The 17,641-nt window shown below is 48.1% G+C and overlaps 1 protein-coding gene across 1 annotated transcript; it reads left to right on the top strand.

Annotated features, from left to right (window-relative positions):
• The first annotated feature begins 11,103 nt into the window (after positions 1–11,103).
• On the top strand, positions 11,104–17,279 carry DERL3 (derlin 3). The gene is made up of 7 exons (XM_006277002.4): positions 11,104–11,237; positions 11,342–11,407; positions 11,559–11,632; positions 12,063–12,156; positions 14,879–15,074; positions 15,624–15,714; positions 16,585–17,279. Exons 1-7 carry the CDS (start codon positions 11,145–11,147, stop codon positions 16,697–16,699), a joined length of 729 nt encoding a protein of 242 aa, XP_006277064.2. The 5' UTR covers positions 11,104–11,144; the 3' UTR covers positions 16,700–17,279.
• Positions 17,280–17,641: the final 362 nt, after the last annotated feature.

Raw genomic sequence — 17,641 nt, 5'->3', positions numbered from 1 at the left:
TCCTGTCATCATCAAGGTGAAATACGATGCCATTAGCATGGAAGAGTAGTTATTTGGAGAATGAAATAGCAGCTTCTGTGCTTGTAATTATCTAACTGCAGGAGTAAGTAGTAATTCTGCCATTAGGAACATACCTCACTGCAGCAAGAGGCTCTTTGATCCACTGTGCACTGCCACCACTCCTACCTTTTAGAACATTTCTACAAGGAGACAGGATTCCACTGATGAAGTGTAGCTATGTTTCTGGGGGAGGAAGGGTCAGACCACTTTCTATGTTGACCCTACAATGCCTAGCTATTTTGAGTGGCCCAGGTGAAAGATAGTAGAGCAGCAGCAGTTGGCATTAGGCCTGCACGAAGCGGCAAGTATTCGCTTTGGATTCGGCCAATTCAGAGGGACAATGATTTGATTCGGTGATTTGAATCACTGTCTCAATTCGATTCGGTCGATTCGGATACAAAGATTCAGAGATTTGGCCGTAGACTAAATAGGTAGAAGTCCTCAACACGCTGAACACAGCTGCCTCCAGCTGGTAAGTCTGTTGTGGGCAGAGGGGGGAGGGAAGGGGTGTGCGCAGGGGGAGCAAATCAACAACCCACAGTGAGGGAGGGGCTGGGGCAGGGGCTGGGACAGCTGGGGCTAGCCTCCTGGAGCACAGCCCGGCCCAGCCCGCCCAGCGCAGATCCGGGGGCACACGGCTGCTCACATGCCCTCCCAGATTGGCAGCATACAGTGGCGGGACCCCCCCTCCCTGAGTCCCCTGCCCCCCTCGCCCTGGCTGTGCAGCTTGTCCCAGCTGCAGTCCCAATCCCTCCCTCTCTGTGGGGGCATTGATCTGCTTCCCCCCCCATACCCCTTCCATCCCCCCTCTGTCCACCACAACAGACTTGCCAGCTGGAGGCAGCTGTGCCCAGCGTTGTGAGGACTGCTGCCTGTTTAGTCTATGGTTGAATCTCTGAATTGGCGCCGAATCTTTTCTGAGTTGATTCGGAGGCTTCTGATTCGATTTGGACCTTTTAATTGGTCTCCTGATTCAATTCAGATTCAGAGATTCGGCCACCAAATCGAGCCAAATCTCCACCGAATCGAACCGGCTATTGTAGCTTTGCACAGCTCTAGTTGGCATATACTCTGGAGAAACACAACAGTGAATGATTTCATGGGGATATTAAGAACTTTTGATTTTCATTTCTCCTTTTTCTCCAGAGAAAATCTTTGAAAGCTGTTGAAAGGGAAACAGTAACTGGTAAATATGGATTTCTGTTGCAACAATGGCTGGCCAAGTGTCCTATAGGAATGTGACATGCTGTAGCCTTCTCTTCTAACTCTTTATGACATCCACATTAAAAAGAATTGCTTATAAATTAATTGTATTGTACAGGCTGCTGCTCAGTGGATTTTGTTCTGTATGCCTAATCTGCATGTCACTACTGTAGAGACACATGTCTTTGGTACTGAACAAGGCAAATGGCAAAATGTTATTACTGCTATTTGTTCTGCTCTCCTTGTTCCTTGGGCAGAATGAACTTAAATGAGTTCACCATTCCATATACGGTGCGCAGATTCCCTGTTCAATGCAACAGACCTATCTATTCTAGTCTTGATTTTACCAGATGCTGGAGAATCCTTTTTTCCTTTCCCTGAATGATTATCGATCACTTTCTTGAGATTCCTAGGTGTCATTTCAACATTTTTAGTCTTGCAATTGGATTACATATTTCTGAACTGTAAGCACCTGCTAAAAAAAAGCCGAAACTATTTTACTCCTAGCTGAAACAGACCAAACCGAGAGTAAATCAAAATGACAACTATCCTTAATCCTTCTTTAGTTGTATAGACACCAGCCTGACTTAAAATCCTTGCTCTGTATATGAAAGTGAATCTAAAATATTGAATGTGTCACTAACATGGCCCATGGAGCAAATACAATACCAGGCTAATCCTTCATGTTACTTCATTGAAACCAGGAGAGTTATGCCTTAGATTCACTCTGCCTGTTCTATCATGAATGACCATTAAAGAGTTCATTCAGGCTGTAGGAATGGATATATCAGGAGAATTACAAATAAGCAGATCTTATGAATTAACCAGCAGAGGTTTTTGATAGTTTAGGCATTCTTTTGTAGTACTTGGTCATTAAATGGGATTTTCTTTAGAGAAAATGAATCCCCTACTGCTTTACTATTATTCTGGATCCCCACTGCTCCATAATGGGCAGTCAAAGTAAATTTAGTAATCTGTGCTGGTTACATGCCTGCTAGACTTGGTAATAAGACCTAGGTGTGCATCAGATGGCCTTTGCTGGAAAGATTTTTCAAGGCAAGGGCTCACATAATAAAGGAGCTTCTCCTGCAGTACACAGGTAAGTAGCTGGGGCCATAATGCACAGGGTACCAACCTATTTAACAACTAAGTTCACCAAAGACATGAGGCCTAACATGATGGAGTCTGGATCTTTTTGCCAGTGGCAACAAGGCTTCTTCTTCGTCCAACTAACGTTTCTTTGGAACTATTGGAAGAGTGGCCTGACGTTACCTACTGGAGCAAGCAGAAGCGAGCACAGCTGGAAGGAAATGCCTTTAGTTTTCATTTACATCTTAAAAGCAAGGTGTTTTTTCATGGAAATCTAGAAAGACTGTAATACTTCAAGCAATCTGAAGCCTCAAGCCACACACAGTCAGGCTACAGTAAATGCAGCTGCTGAGAAGCTGCCTTGCTTACTTTAACCCCTTATGTGCCGTAGTGCTGCTGTAGTGGTTTAATTTAATCTAGGTATCCTGGAGGAGATGTCAATGGTCCTTTTCTAGCTGAGCCTAGAAGGGGCTGGGGAAGAACTGATCATTTCATACTCCTTGTTACTTCCCCAGACTACTTTGTTCTTGAATACAAGGGGAAGCATATGGACTGCACCAAATTTCAGTCAAGATATAGCATGCCTACAAGACAGGCAGGAAAGTCTGTGGTGTCAGAGTCTAACTATGAGGTCTACCAGCAGCTGCTGTAGGTAACTGTAAACCATATATTGGGATGAACTAACTCTTTTGGAATTTTTGGCACAAAATATTCCATATATTCCTGAGACTGCTGGGACACTACCTCTTCTTAAATATGACTAGTGTGGTACAAGATAGCTGCTTACTTGCTCTCACTTTCAGAGCCCTTAGCAGCTGGCAAATGCCCCTTCACTAACTGTACCACCCGATATGTTGGCAAAGATAGAACCCTTGTATTAGGTAGACTTCTTGCTTAGTTTTCTGTCCTCCTCATGCTTCATCCATGACTGCTGTAAAACACATGCTGCAAAAAAAGGGCTCTATTCATGCATTGTTGATGTTGATAGACATTGACAGTTGGCATCCATAGAAGCTGGACTGTATTATAAAGATTTTATAAGAGAATGGAAATTCTTTAAGAGTGAGGGATTGATTACTGAGGGTGGTGGGGTGCAAGGGGGGATAGATCTCTTGGTGTCTTCAAATCCAAACCAGTGTCTTTCTGGAAAAGATGCTTTATCTAAACCTATTACATTCCATAGAGGGGTAACTGGGTGGAGTGCTGTGGCCTGATTTGTAGGACTTCAGAGAGGATGATCTAATGGTTCCAACTGGACTTTGAACTTTATGAATCTATAAAATAAGGTAAGAAGCTAATTTCCATCTACAGCTAACAGTGAACAAACCATATGGGATTGAATCCAGAGTTTTATTTTTTTCTTTTGCATTAAAAATTGCCTAACCTGCACGATTTATTTTCCTTTGATATTTAGCCATGAAGCTGTTTAGTTAATTATGTATATGAGTTTACAAAACTATTCTCTTTTAATGAAGAGGAAAGAATTTCTGCGTGGCCATTAGACATCTAAAAATAAAAGTGTTAAATGAGGAAGGTGTTTATGATTATAGGGCTTTTCTTTGTAAAGAAGTTATTGATTGCATTAACAACAGTGGGTCACACACTCTGCAGATGTTGACCATAAAATAGGTGGGCAATCTTATCCATCATGGCTCTATGTAATCCATCCCATGCTGACCAAAGCCATGAAGAACATGAAACCACAACTCTGTATAACATTACCCAGACTGCTGTTACCTTGCTAATAATGAGTGGAGGAAGGGTGTGACTCTTTAAGAACATCTATTAAGTGCACAACAGTACTTCCTTGAGTGGTGACCTCTCTCACTCCCAGGTGTGATGGTGGCTGTTGGGGTCTTGTACCATGGGTCAGCCAGTTCTCACTGAAAAACCTGAACTGGGGCACTTGATGTTTTTCATTTGAAGAGGGGGAATGAAAGTAGCTGTACACCCATCTACTAGAGCGGAAGGAACAGCTAGGTTTCAACTTAATTTTTCAACTTAATCTTAAAATGCAGGGGCCATCTGCTGGTACCTGGGACCCACCCTGAACATGGTATGGAAACCAGGAGGTTGGTGCCTCTTATAGACAAAGACACTAGATTGGGGGTACCAAGTACTAAGTATGGTAAATGCTGAGTCAGCTCATTGCTCCATCCTCCAGTCTCTTTCATCACTGATATTTTCACCCTGTGACCCATCAGCATGCTGTGCTGGGCAAGGTGGGAGCTGCTTGCTTTAAACAAATCATCTGTTTATTCTTGAAACAATTAGTGAGGGTAGTTGTATCTTGAAATAGTTACAGAACACACAACAGTTACAATAAAAATAAGTTCCAGATGGGACTTGAGAAGGGTTTGTTTTTGGTAACAAATTAAAATGGATTCCATGTCTTAAAATTCCACTGGCATCTAATGAACAGGAAACATGAATTCCAAGTAATAATTTTCTACAAACAAAAGAGATGAACTCTGAGACAGGCCCATTTGTCTTTGCTCAAGTGCCTCCTTGAGGTTTGCATGTTGTTTATGTCATGCTGAGAGCTAATGGCTTTCTTCTTCCCCCATCTTTGCATTTTCAAACTTTTAGCTATTTTGGTTCTAGCAGAAACTGAGAGAGGAAGCTGATGAACTCCTGCCAAAAGGGTTCACGTACCTGTGACCTCAGTCAGATGCATAGATGTTCCTTAGAATCCACAGCAGAGAGAACATGAAAAATAGCTGCAAGGTGGAAAGGTTTAGGAGCAGGCTGAGGGAAGTAAAGAGCTGGACCTCAACACTGCTGTCCATTTAGAAAAAAATACTATCTCAGACTTTAGGTCTAAATTTAGCCCTAGGGATACATCCCTGGAGATTGACTTCAGTGGACTTGCACTAAGAATTCTTTTGGTTCTTAATTTCTTGGGGCATTTTCTAGCTGGATTTTTTGACTGCAAGAGTTAAAAGTTGTTAAGACCATGGTGTGGCACTGATACCAATGATAAAGTTGTTTCCTACAGAGGTTTGGTTTTAGTTACATGTACAAATGTGGCAAATGAAGGGTGGAGAGGATAAATGTTTGTAGTTAACTTGTCCATCAGCTCCAAGAGACTTAGACATGTCTTTTTCAAGGTCTTCTTAATAATGGATGTGACCTGGTTCTGGCCAGGTTTTGATGGAAACCTGGGTGTTGCTGACCTCTGAGATAAGTGAAATTAGACAGTACACAATGATTCGGCTTCAACAATTGCATCATCCTTGCCTGAAGAGGATGGGCACTCAGTGAATGGAAGGGAAAACTAATTTAAATTACAGCTGATGGGCCACTATTAACTTTTGCCTGAAATCCTCATAGCATTGGTAAGAAAAAGTCACAAGGAGAAAGAGATGAAATTAGCTAAGAAACCCAGAACAGTGTTTCTGTTCCTGTGAGTCTGGTAAACAGTATTTTCTATTTTGATTTTGAAGAAATATTTTTTAATCTCTTTAGCTTTTAAATGGATTTTACAGTTTATAAAAAGAGAGAGAGAGATAAGTGATTGGAAAAGTAGACTTGAGGATCTCCATTGTGCAACTGTATTCATGGGCATGAATGGAAGGGATCACTCCTGACTCCCATATGGGTTAGAGCTGATGGTGATAATAAAAAAGATTAATACTGCATCTGGGTCCCATGCCCCCAAAACACGCAGCCTTCTGCAAATTCAGAAGCAGTCACGCAGTTTAGTAATTGAAAACTGCCTATGAATTCTCCTAGCTCCAAGTTTCAATTCACTTCTCCAGCGCTAGGTGGCAACCTCCTCAGTGTATTTTAGGATGTTTCATGAGAGGTAAAAGAAAAAACCTGTCCTTAACAGAAGACCAGACACTTTTGTCTGCATATAGTGGAAAAAATAAGGTGTGCAAAGAAATCATGTAAGTTAACGTGTCTGTTAAGAGACAATCCTCCGCAAAAATTGGAACTTTGGGTTCATGATGGGCACTAATCATTTTTTAGATATTTACTCTGTTTTGTAGAGTTCTGTGCCCTTTAATTCTTACATCTGGATTATTGATACCAATCACCATGTGAGCAGGCCAAGCTTCTGACTAGGGATATGACAGGGGTTGCCTTATGACCCTCCTACAGCCATTTTGTATCAGTACAGTCTATAGTGGCCTTAGAGTGATCAAAATTTGATCCATTATATTTCAGGGTATCTTCTTGGGCGCTTTAAACAAGATGTCTGGGGCCAGGTGGGCTTTGCCACTTCACTCCAGTATCAGCAAGATGCTGGAATAATAGCAGTGAATAGGGCCTAAGATTGACCTCACTGGAGTCAGTGAGAATTTAATTATAAACTTCACTAAGAACAAGGTCTGGTGGGAAGTGCTCTAGGAGCTGAGATCCTCTTTCTCCACACTCTAGCCCTTAACAGGGACATAACAGCACTTCCCATGAGTTTGGCTTTTCTCACCTGCCAGAGGTCTCATGTCCATCTAAGCTCCCACCAAGAGGGTTGTCTTAACAAAGCAAGTTTAATAAGTGCAGCTGCAATTCAGGGTCCCGAACCACCCTTCCCCCACTCCATTCCTAGGATTCAGTCAACCCCTAGCCACCCTCCAGAGTTAAGACACCCAGACTCCTCACCTCTGTGAGCTGTCAGGCCAGACTGCTCTCAGCACGTCAGCGCCAGGGGCGGTTTGGAACCACAGTGTTTCTGTCTCGCATGTGCCCACTTGTCTTGTCTTTGCTTCCTCCCCCGACATGTTTCTTTAACCTCATGATCCCCTCATCTTCCAGCTGGGTTTTGTTCTTTATCAAAAAGTAATCAGGGATGAGGGGGTGGAAAGGAGACTTCCTCCCCCGCTGATGATTTCATTTGCCATTAACCAAGGATCTAAAAAGAAATCCCAGGGCTCATTAAGAATCTGATGACAGTTCAACCTTCTTATGCAGAAACCTAACACCGAACCCATCATCCCCTCTGTCTGAATCCAGGAGGGTTTCAGTGTTAGCTCTGACTATTGAACCAGGTGGAGAGCTATGGAAAGCATAATCATGCTGATGAGTAAATAGACATCAAGAGGTTTTACTTAGACATTTATCAGATCTTCATTTCAAAGGATGTTTCAAAATATAGTAAATACAGTTTTGCAGGGAGCAGTCTCTCTCTGCTACTGCATCAAGAAATGGGTGCTATCTGTTCCCATCACCTGGGAACAGGGCTGAAGCATATCTTAGAAGTGCCCCATAAACATGAGGCAGACAAGGTTCTTTGGGTAAACACAATATTTTTTATTAGAACAACTTAAGTAGTTGGAAAAATTCTTCTTTGCAAGCTTTTGGGTATAAATACCCTTTGTCAGCCTGAGGAAGCATCTGCAGTTGCTGTGTGCTCCTCCTGGATGGAATGAACAGTAAAGAAGCCAGAGGCTGCTACGCATGCAAGGGAGGCAGTCAGTGAAGATGTAAAACATGAAACAGGATTGTCTCATGTCTGTAGGGCTGTTCTGATTCTTGCAATTCCAATGAATTCTCTCTTTCCCATTTACGCTGACTGCTTTTTTTCCTCCCAGCTTGGTGAAGCTCCTTCTTTCTCTAGGCAAAAGGAGGGGGACTTCAGTAGGACCCAATTAAAAAAATCCCTGTAGTGCTCTATCAAAAGCAAAATCATGTTGTGTCATCCAGTCTTTTATTGCTAACAACATATGTGACCACCTCTGAACAAACGGTTTAGGTGCATTCATCACAAATGTGCTGAAATTCAATATATATCACCTCCCTTCTGTGGCCCAATATTCACTAGAATGCATCACTGTCTAGGAACAAACTGATGTTCTCATGTTGCAGGAGTGACTGCGAGAAACCCCCTAGCTCCTGCACTGCAGGTCCACCTTTATTAATTATGGTGTGTTCACTCCCTCAGGGCTTTTCACGTTTAGTGCAGTGTCCATCTGTAACTGAGCATCCTGTTCAGGAAACTGAAAATGCCTTTCATCTCCTCCATTAATCACCTGGTTGCCTTGTCTTTTCCTCTTATGGGCCTTTCACAGGCCATTACCTGGATACAGGGGGTGAAGTTGTTTGGGTCAGTTCTGCCCTCTCTGCCAAGATGACAAAAATAATGTTAAGAACCAGATATTACACAGCACTTTTCAGTAGAGCCAGCCTCAAAGGTGCTGTGCTACTGCTCTTATATTCAGGGGTAGGGGAAGTCAAAGTTGCTTGATAATTTTACCCATCTTTATAGATTTAAGACTAAGACAATCAACATGTTGGATGACTGAAAATTAGGTGAAGTCTGAAGTTTTACACATCAGCTCTCATCCAAAGAATCTTTGAAAGGGCACGAATCTCTGCAGACAGATCACTCCTGTAAAAAAATAATAAAAGCAAAAAACAGGAAGAAGGTTTAAAACCCAGACAAGCAAAAAACAACTTTACAGTATGGCCCAGAACTATTCTAGTCAGAGATAAAAAGCCTGAAACTTGTAGCTAGGAAAAAATAGATTGCCTAAAAATGAGTAAAATGTAGCCAGAATGACTTGATTCAAACACGTTAGCTAGGCAGGTGGAGATCTGTGACTGCTCATTTTGACTGGTTAAAAACGTTGCATTTCCCATGTATGTTTGTAACCCTGCCTCTCCAAACTCACCTGGATCTCTGGTTTGTCTTATTATGTGTTGTCTTTTACAGTGTAAACTCCTTGATGCAGGACCCAACCTAGTTGTTGCCATTATTTGCTACCACAATATAAAAACTGGTCACTATGATGCCACTTTGGGGGGGCGGGGAGGGGCAGGTTTTTAGGAAAAAAACCTCTCAGAAATTTCAGGAAGCAAAACTTTGAGACGGCCTATAGAAATAGAGCTGCTGGCATTTTATAGATTCCTGAAATGCCAATATGACGGCCAGTTTGGATGTCAGTCACTTCCATAGATCACACAGATGCTACAATTTTGTCCTGCACTGGGGTACTACATAATAGGAATTGTATCTGAGTTCATTTTTAAAGATAAACGTGCTTTAAATTTCTCCTGTGCAGTTCTGTATGCTGTTCAGAGCTAGCTGTCATGTGATGCATTATATTTTGAACTTATTTACGTTGTTGTTTCCAGAAGGGCTTCAGGGTGACGTTTTGCTGGCAGGGGCTGGATCTCCTAGGTGCAACCTGAGCCCTCGGAATAAGGTTGAAGTGCATAGACGTGGGGTTGGCTTTTTGTCTGTGGCACGTCACCCTGAAAGAAGCAGAAATTGCACATGCTTTAACTTGCTGTTTTTGTTCTTGGCTCTCTAAAATACCCAGAGATTTAATAGATGATTAGCCGAGTCCTGTTTTGGAGGATTCTGAGGGTCTTGTGTGTGTCTCAGACCCTCGTGCTTCAGAGACACATGCTCTGCTTCTTTCTCTCCTCTGCATGAAGCCTGTGGTTCTCACCCTTTTTGTACCTGAGGCAGCCCTCAGAAAATGCCAACTCTTAGGTTTTACTTGTTACTTGACTGCAGAAAATTACTAGAGCAATGTTTCTATTGCAAACAACTCAGCAAGACCGTAGCAGGTCAGTATGTTTTTAACCCTAGGAGTTTGTACTTGAAATCTCTGGGCTTATCTTGTGAATCATGTTTGCTTGCCTAGCAGTGCTAAGATTGCACGGCACCCTTGAAAGGGTCTCAGGGCGCCCCAGGCCGCAGTCCCCTGGCTGAGACTCCCCAGTGCACGCGGTCTCTGCATCGCTGCTGCCCAGTTTGTTACCCAAGCATCTCTTGAGGCTGCTTGGGTTAGACGGCGCACCCGGAGGTCTTCCAGAGCCCTTTAAAAAGACCTGTTCATCGAATCCAGCCGCACGGCTGAGCCCCTGTCCCTGCAGCCAGACATCCTATCCCCGCTTGCTCTCCCGCTCCCCCGGCTGCTGCGTCGGGTGCTCTGGGACGACGGCGGGGAGACGCAGGGGTTCCTGTACTAATAACCTCCCTGGAAGGCAATCCCCAGGGATCCCAGTTTTCTCTGATTTAAAAAAAATTCCCAATTTTCGAGTTAAAAAAAGTAACTCCAAATCCACATTTTCCCATGATTTAAATGAAAGGCCACTTGTATAGAGAGATATACATAGAGGTGTTTCATTTTAATCATGGAAAAAGGTGGATTTGGGGTTACTTTTTTTACCTGAAAATTGGGGATTTTTTTAAATCAGAGAAAACCAAGATCGCTGGCGACCAGCAGGCCACAGGGCACACAGGGCTGAGCTGATGACGCCTGCGGCCCAGCGGCGAGGCGCGGGCGGTGGGCGATTGAAGGGGCTTTGACATTCAGGCCTGGAGGGTGCTGCTATACACGGGGCATTACGGTAATTGACAGGTGCGCGGGGGCGTGGCCGGGCGGGCACAAGACACCCGCCCCCTCCCCACCGGGCACTATGCGTGCCACACACCCCGCCCCTGCAGCGCGTGTGCTCCTCCCATTGGGCCGCGCCCTGCTCGCCGATTGGCCGTCTGTTAGAGACACGCGGCTCCCTCTGCGCCCACCACCGCCACAATAATAACCCAATGAAGGCAGCGGAAGCCCCGCACTTCCATTGGCCCGAAGCCTCGTCGCTCTCCGCCTTGCCCCGCCCACGAGTCGCTGAGCTGTCCGCGGTGACTCCTCGCTTGTCCCCGAGAGGCCCTTCCGGGTTGGGGGGCGGGACGCCGCTGCTGATTGGCTGAGCGGTGCGTCCGTCACGGCCAGCTGGCCCGGCAATTGGCGAGTCGCGGCTGGCGCTGTCACGGGCCCGATATGTTAAAGGGGCCGCGGCGGCCCGCCCCCCCACCCTGCAGCCGGTGCGGCGGCGCCATGGCCTACCAGGGCTTCGCGCAGGAGTACATGGGCATCCCGGCCGTGACGCGCGCCTACACCACGGCCTGCGTGCTCACCACCGCCGCCGTGGTAAGGGGGCGCGCGCGGGCGGGCGGGCGCGAGGGGAGGGGAGGGGAGCGGGCTGAGCCGACCCGACCCGACCCGACCCGACCCGACCCATGTGCCTTTTGCAGCAGCTGGAGCTGATCACGCCCTTCCAGCTCTACTTCAACCCCGAGCTCATCTTCCGCCGCTTCCAGGTGAGCGCCACACCCGCCCCTGGTCCGGGTCCGGGTCCGGGTCCCGGTCCCGGTCCGGCCCTGCCCCGCCTGTGCTGGGCGCCCGGCGGGGCGAGGCGGGGCGGGAGGGGCCCAGCTCCAGCTCCAGCTGCCTCTGCCTCTTCTCTTGCAGGTCTGGAGGCTCATCACCAACTTCCTCTTTTTTGGGCCCCTGGGATTCAGTTTCTTTTTCAACATGATTTTTCTGTATCCTTTTGTCTCCGGAGCCGCCCTCCTCCTGCCTCACCTGCCCCGCGGCCAGGCTCCCCCCGCCGGGGAAGGCCCCTCCCCAGGACCCGCTTGCAAGCGGGGCTCACCTGTCCCCGGCGCGGGGGGCTGGGCCGATGACCTGCGAGGTCCGGCCCAGCCCTGGCAGCTGTGACGCTCCTCCAGAGCGGCGGGTGCGGTGGTGAGGGGGGCCATAAGGCCGTGTCGACCAGGTCGCTTGCCGTCTCCCTGCGGACTGGTCATTCGAGGCAAAAGATGGACGGCGGCGCCTGGCTCTGGGGGTGGGCATCTGGCTGGCAGCTCCCTTGGTGAAACTGCTTCCGCGGTGGGCTCGCCGACGGCCGGGCGCGCAGGGCACCCAGCTGTTAATTTCCTATACTGCAACCCCTCCCTTGTCCCCCGCTCCCAGGTACAGGTACTGCCGCATGCTAGAGGAAGGCTCTTTCCGGGGAAGGACGGCAGACTTTGTCTTCATGTTTCTCTTCGGGGGATTTCTCATGACAGTATCCTTTGAGCTGGTGGAGGCCCTCTGGTCCCGGCTCCTCTGAGACTGTATAAATAGGCCACTTGCCCACTTGTTTCTTTCACTCCAAACTCTCCTGAGCTCTCTGGTAGCCTGAGCCCCTGCCCGGAGCCCGGCTTCCCAGAGAGAACAGGGGCCAAAACTCTGACTGCAGACCTTGTGGTCTGAGGCCTGGTGCTACTTCCATCTGACACATGCCCGGCGTGCCTGGGAGGGCTCTTCTGTACTGAGGCTGCAGGCTGTCAGGCTGCCACCAGCAGACAGGCAGCCCTGGTGGCTAACTTCTTTGGCCGTACTGTGCCCCCGAAGGGGCTTGTCTGCGTATCAAGCAAAGGATAAAGGGGGAAACTAATTCCTTGAACCGACCGCAGGAGTGCTGATGTATGTGGCTGGGGATAAAAATGATGCGTGACCCTGGGGGGAGGAAACAAGCAGTTCAGTAGGCTTAGCTTGAAAGAGAGCCATCCCGAGATCATCATTAGGTGAAATCAGTGAGTTCTTGAGCTTCCATCTCAGGGGGGCAGATACTGCACGATAATAGCATGTTAGTCTCTCCAGGCAATTGGCACGTGGGGACTTAGCAGCACTCAAAACAGAGAACACTTAGTATTGAACTCTGAGTGAGTGGCAAAAATGAGGTGCTGTGTGTATGCATGGAGCTGAAAGCAGGTCCTGGCCCTGAATCTAGCAGACTGTGAGAGAAGCTTCTGCAGTACGTGCTTATAACTGCTGTGTGATGGGATACCTGTTATACACAGTCTCTTTCAGCTTTGGAGCCATCTTAAGCACAAGAAATCTGCCTTGAGAAGGGTGGGGACTCTGTTGTCTGGGGCTTGGTGCACCCACCATCGGGAAAGAGATTTCCCACATGATGCCAATTTCCCATAGAGCCGTGCTTATCTTCACAGGCAAATGCTGCCTGAGCAGACACCTCCGCTCTGCTACAGAGGTGTTAAGTGCTTAGTCACTTGCCAACCCTCCTACAAGCTGCAGGGTCTGGCCCATACTTTGAAACAGTTTAAGCTTGGGTTTAAGTCTCAAGTGCAGAAGGGGGATGAGACTGTGTAAAACCTTACTTCTGTAGACCTTTGCTTTAGGGTCACTGGGGAGTCTGAGGTTTGTGGGGACCGGGGGAAGGGCTCCAAGCAGCAGGAGCTTTTGTTTATCCTCTACAAAACCTACTGCAAAAGTGTTGGCTGCTCCTTGGGATCTTGGAGGACTGTTCAGGAAGGTGCAGGCCTGGCTGGCTCCTGGCCATTGCAGTGAGGTACAGAATCTCTCTCTGCCACAGCTGCAATTCAAAGCTGGGGTGCTAGTGGCTAGAGTGAGAGAGCTGTCATCTCACTTCAGGTCCTAGCAGCCAGGAGCCCGTTATATTTTTGGCATGCTTGGCTCAGAGCAAGGACTGGTTTGGTAGGGGAACCAACTCTCTTCCTCCAGCAGCTTGGGAAGGCGGAGGGGGCAGAGTAGAGGGAGGTGGGGGGACACTATTATTTTTGGATTAAACACTGACTGACTCATTGTGAGCCAATGCAGTTAGCTGCTCCTTGCCAGTTTCCCCACAGGTAAAAAGGGAGCAGCTGAATTTAACCATCCCTACAGACTGCTTTGAGATCACTAGATGTGCCAAGTGTCAGCGGTGCTAGAGCTGCTTTGTCAAGGGCAGTGGGTTAGGGCATCAGTGAACAGCTGGCTGCTGTCCCCTTAGGTTGGAGGATGTTGGTCCTCAGGCCGTCTTGCCAGCACAAAGTTTGCATAATCTTGTACTGCAGGAGAGAAAGAGGGCTGTGGCGAGCCACATGGGGCAAGGCTGGATGCATGCTGTGCTGGCTGTGAGGGAATAAACATCACTGTGGGCAGTGGTCTGGACAGGCCAGATGGCTTCTGCAGGGAATAGCAGCTGTGGACACTGCCTGCCAAGAGCAGCAAGGGCCATTCCAGGCAGAGCAGGCACTGAATGATTGCTGGAAAACCTCACTGCCCTCTGCCAGTCTTACAGGAGGCTGGTCAGGGATGAGGGAGGGCTCCATGGCTGTCCCTGTTGCCTGGGTGAGAGGTGCAGGGTGTGGCTAGTAACGTGGGTAGCAGAGTGATCAAGTCACTGGCAGCTAAGACAGACCCTCTTGAGAGATTTGCACACCATCAGGTGCCCAGGCTCCATTGTCTGGAGTCTTCTGCAGCCCTAACCTGACCAATCCCCCCTAATATGTACAGTTGAAGCCCCATAAAGGTGCCTGGGGCAATAAGCCTTCCAGGCTAGGGAAAGCCCTGGCTTTTTTGTAAAGTGCCCAGTACAAGAATACAGCTGCTGCCTCTGCAAAGAGGCTGGTGTCCTCAGCGACCAAAGTGGTTGTGCTGCCAAGGAGAGATGCCTCCCTGCAGTGCTCTCGAGGTACCTGTGGCAGCTGCTCATGGAGTGGCTGAAACGTAAATGGTGCTGTGGGTGTACACTGCTCACCTTCCTGTCCTAGGATGATGGACTGGTGTGAGGATGGCAAGGGGGCCTGATGTGCCTCCAGTTGCCTGGGAAGGGTTTGGAGTTGTGGGCACTGTATTGTACTGAGCTGTCTAGTATCTTCTGGGCCTATTTGTCTCAAAGCTTCCTGCATGTGATGGGCCTTGTGAGTCTGTCCAGTTATCCTGTAGCTCTGGTACATACCATGTGCTGAACCTGCTTTTCTCCTTGACTCCATAGCTCTCAGCTCTTTGGCCTTTTTGCCAGCCTCTTCTTCCTGGGTCAGGCTTTCACCATCATGCTGGTGTACGTGTGGAGCCGCAGGAACCCCTACATCCGCATGAACTTCTTTGGGCTGCTTAACTTCCAGGCCCCCTTCCTGCCCTGGGTTCTGATGGGCTTCTCACTGCTGCTGGGCAATTCCATTATCATTGACCTGCTGGGTAAGAGAAGGGCCCTTCCTGTGTGCATACCGCTGTCTGATGGATCACGCTGAAGCCTTAGTGGGTTGTCTTAGCTGACACAGTGGCCCTGTAATGAGGACCATTGGCTAGCTTGGCTTGTGAATAAGTTGTCACTGGTAAGAGCACCTCTGTGTTGTGCTGATCAACACTGGCAGAGCCTCCAGCTGTCTGCAATTGGCAGCGGTGCCAGCTGGCAGTCCACTTCTGGCTCATAGCTGGTGGGGCCAAGAGAGAAAACAGGCTGCTGCTCCTATCCCGTTCCTGCAGTTCTGCCAGCAGTGCAGTATTCCACTAGTATTGCCCCAACCCCAGTAATGTGTTACCTGCCTGAGACCTCCAGGGAGCAGGCTTTTGGCTTATAAACTGCATGCATATGGCAGTAGGTGACATGGGCTTCTGCCATGGGGTGCACATAGTATCATGGCTGGTGGGAGGAGTGTTTACACGCCGATTCCTCAGATCACAATGAAATTTCTCTCACTGAAGAGGCACACCTGAGGGTCACCCCATGCCTTCCTTTCTCTACAGGAATTGCAGTGGGCCACATTTATTACTTCCTTGAGGACGTCTTTCCCAACCAGCCAGGAGGGAAGAAACTGCTCCTAACACCAGGCTTCCTGTAAGCAGCACTCAAGGTTTTTCCTCCTTTTTGAGCCCTAGTGTGACACCCACCCGCCCATGTCATCTGCAGAGCAGGAGCCAGCTAGTCTGCCTTTTACCTCAGGGGCTGTTCCTGCCACCTGCTCCTGGCAAGACCCAGTATCTGAATGCATGCCTGTGGTCTCAATCCAGGGTGTCGCAGTTGTGGAAAGCGCCATATCTGTGCACCTTGCTGCCTTTGTGCCTGGCTCGTTCCTTTTGTTAGTAGGGGTCAAGCTTTTTTATTTCCTGCAGTGGCCCTTGGCATCCTCTCACGTGCACGTTTTAAGCCAGGGAAGCATTCCTGAGTTCAGTTCTAAGGAAGGTTCCTGGAGCTTGTGAACAGTAAGATGCTTTTGGATGCTGGGGGAGTAGCTAGTGATTTGATTATTTCACTGAGCTAGGGAAGCCCAGGAAGAGAGGGGGTCACAAGCCTCTGTGCTAAGTTGCTGTTTATCTAAGACAGCAAGGGTTGAGCCTGGCCTGGGCAGGTTCCCAGGAGGCTGGGGAGGTTTCTTCCCTGTCAGGCCTTGGTCCAGATGGAAGGAACAGAGCGATCTTGCTAGCTGAGGATAGAGATATAATTTGTTAGGAGCCAACCAGTAACATCCCTGTGATTCTGTAGTCATGCAAATATAGCAAAACCACTACAGGATTAACCCTACTTCTGCCAGGGTAAAGGCAGAACCTGTGGTACAGCTAACCTGTGTTCTCATAGAATTGTTTAGACTTATAAGAGCTGATCCATGCTCTCAAGTGGCAGCCTCCCCCTCCCCTTTGAAGTGCTTACAAGGGATGTATGCCCATGCCCTTGCTCAGCTTGCTCTTCTGGTGGGCCTGTTCTTGCCAGGAGGATGGTATTTGACACCCCTGAAGAGGATCCCAACTACAACCCACTCCCTGAGGACCAGCCAGAAACCCAGCCAGCGGCACAGCAAGAAGAGGACCAGCAGCATCCGCAATAGTGGGGGAAGAAATCCCATGCAACCAGACTTTGCCTCCCCACTGGAGTAATGCTGCACCCTGCGGACAGATCCTGTCTGAAGAATGGCTCCGGCCACCATTGTATTCTGTAACATTTTGCTCTCCATATGGGTAGCCCGTGCTCTCTGTTCTGCGTTGTTTGCTGGATCATGGTGTTTGAACAGATGGAAGAGCATGAACTTGTTTAGGCAGGTGGTGTGAGAGAAGTGGGAGCTGTAGATACGGACAAAAAAGCCACAATAACTCACTCAACCCTGAGTAGGTACCAGCTGGCCTCAGAAGCCCCTTGCTGCTCCTCTAGCTGTTACAGACTTCTTTTTTGACAAGACACCCCCTTCTGTCCAAGGACTTATCTGCCCTCCTTCCCAGGGATGCTGATCCTTCCTCATTTGCTTTCCATCAACATGCTACATTGTGTTACTCATTTCTGGCAAGATATAAGCACTGCCAAGACTGGAGAATCCTAAACATCTCATTCCTTCTGATCTTTCTCCTCCTTCCCTAGCCTTAGACATTTTTTTTGTTCCCAAAGATTCTTTACATTAAAATCTATATTTTTCAGCAGAATGTCTGTTGCTGCCAGGAGACAGCTGTGCCTCAGGTACAGAGACGAATGGGTTTTGATTTATGTCTTTGCACCTTGATTCTTCAGTCTGTGTGTCATACGAAGCATTGGGAATGAATGGGGGAGGGCTTGAGTGCAGCACAAAGAGGAAATTAAGCTAGGGGCCCTGCAGATTGGCTGTAGAGATTACAGGCTTGTTCTGGCCCCATAACTAGGTCTGTCCATCTCCTACTCACTCTCCTCTGGCACTTATTGAATGACAAGGCTGGCCTTGGTTCAGTACAGCAATCAAACTAAGCCTTTATCTACATACAGCAGTTGCCTGTGGGGAGAGAAGACAAGACAGACACATGCAGTT

Source organism: Alligator mississippiensis, chromosome 10 (assembly GCF_030867095.1).
Source record: "Alligator mississippiensis isolate rAllMis1 chromosome 10, rAllMis1, whole genome shotgun sequence".
NCBI lineage: Eukaryota > Metazoa > Chordata > Crocodylia > Alligatoridae > Alligator > Alligator mississippiensis.
Note: the sequence above shows the minus strand (reverse complement) of the source record. Positions and strands in the feature narration are given on the sequence as shown.